This window comes from Alosa alosa, chromosome 20, assembly GCF_017589495.1.
Source record: "Alosa alosa isolate M-15738 ecotype Scorff River chromosome 20, AALO_Geno_1.1, whole genome shotgun sequence".
Classification (NCBI taxonomy): Eukaryota; Metazoa; Chordata; class Actinopteri; order Clupeiformes; family Clupeidae; genus Alosa; species Alosa alosa.
The window spans coordinates 1,290,613-1,292,074 of NC_063208.1; the positions used below are offsets into that span (position 1 = coordinate 1,290,613).

The following is a 1,462-nucleotide window of genomic DNA, read 5'->3' on the forward strand; positions in this document are numbered from 1 at the left end:
GCAGACGAGGAAAACGAGGAAATCTCGCGGGCACTTCTGACTCATTGAACTGAGCCCTGCGTGTTCCATCCCGCGGGCAACCACGGACTCACGCCTCCTTCACATACGTCCTCACCGCCACCACGTCTCCCATCACACATTTCTACAGAGATTAAAAACAAACCAAAAACATCACAGCAGCACGTTATCATCAGTGACAGCGGAGTAGCCTGCACGCGCGCTTCAACGAGCCAATACTTGCCTCGTGTTTGTAGAAAGCATCAACACAATAACGCAGCATTAATGGATTTGATTATAATGCACATGAGAAGATAATTGTTAGAGCCGTTCAGTTTTGTTTTTAGTCCATTCTGTCAGTAGTGAGGACATATATTGCGAAGTGTCGGTGCGGACATGCAGTAAAGCAAAAAGCAGCCACTACATTATTCCTTACCGCGATCAACTTTCCATCGGTCACCTCTCTCTCTACTGTCGTCTCTTTGCCGTCCCACATCTGTTTCTGGACGAGTTTGCTGTTTTCAAGAGTTACTACCGTCTGCAAATAAACGAAGAAACAATCCGTTAACTCCTAACGGGAGTGTCAAAACGTCAACTGACGGAGCGTCCGGTATGCGTGCTGACCTTGGTCTTTCTGTCGTCGGCGGTGGTCTCATCGAACTCTTCATTCAGTTTAAACTTAATTTCGGTCGTTTTGAAAGTGCTTTGTGACTTCATGGAGATCATCCCTTGGTCATCCATAGCGACGATAAGGCTTGGCTTGGTCCTGTTTCCTACCTGACGGGTGGCGAAGCCCACACCTGCAAATCAAGAGGAGAATTAGAATGTATAGTCTATAGTCTGTAAATTCTAATATGCATCGCACCATATTACTAGGTTATATGTAGGCCTAGACTTCGAATTATTTTATTTTGTTCTGACATTTCTGAAATTGTTGCCCGTCTGCAGATCCCGTGCATTCATTAGGACAGTTTCAAATGTAATCGAAAAAAAAATAAAAAATAAAAAACAAATGAAAAAACCTAAACAAATCATACCCAACGCTTTCATGTACTCATCAAAGTTGTCACTCGTAACCATTTTCCACGTTCCAACAAATCTCTCAACCATGTTTGCAGTGGCGGTGGGGACTATCCGTGGTGATAATATCCTCTGCTCCGTTCGAGGCTAAATTATGTCCTAAACTTGAAGACCCCCGTATTTCAACCCAGCCTTGAGTGCGCGTGACCCAATCAACGCCCCGAACGTCACGCTATAGGCTACGCGGTTCCTCATTCCGCGCCATCTAAATCGACGGAGAAATGGGCAAAAGTTCAACATGTCTGAGAACATCCAAGTCATCTGTCTTGGAGGCTACGCTCAGCTGTTCTCCGTGTTGTCAGCGTAAAGGAGTTTATCAGGCTAATGAATACAGTTTAGTAATGGACGAAAAACAAACAAACAACAGGAGTGAGAAGCAGATTAC

The 1,462-nt window shown here is 44.8% G+C and overlaps 1 protein-coding gene across 1 annotated transcript in view; it reads right to left on the reverse strand.

Annotated features, from left to right (window-relative positions):
* LOC125285316 (fatty acid-binding protein, heart-like) overlaps positions 1–1,190 on the reverse strand; it is a 1,295-nt gene extending 105 nt beyond the window's left edge. Inside the window, exons 1-4 of the mRNA XM_048229715.1 lie at positions 1,035–1,190; positions 622–797; positions 434–535; positions 1–142 (exon numbers count right to left, since the gene is read on the reverse strand). The exon at positions 1–142 is cut by the window's left edge and continues 105 nt beyond it. Of these exons, the coding sequence (XP_048085672.1) occupies positions 89–142; positions 434–535; positions 622–797; positions 1,035–1,107 (405 nt within the window). The 5' untranslated portion in view covers positions 1,108–1,190 and the 3' untranslated portion in view covers positions 1–88. The remainder of the gene's footprint in view (positions 143–433; positions 536–621; positions 798–1,034) is intronic.
* Positions 1,191–1,462: the final 272 nt, after the last annotated feature.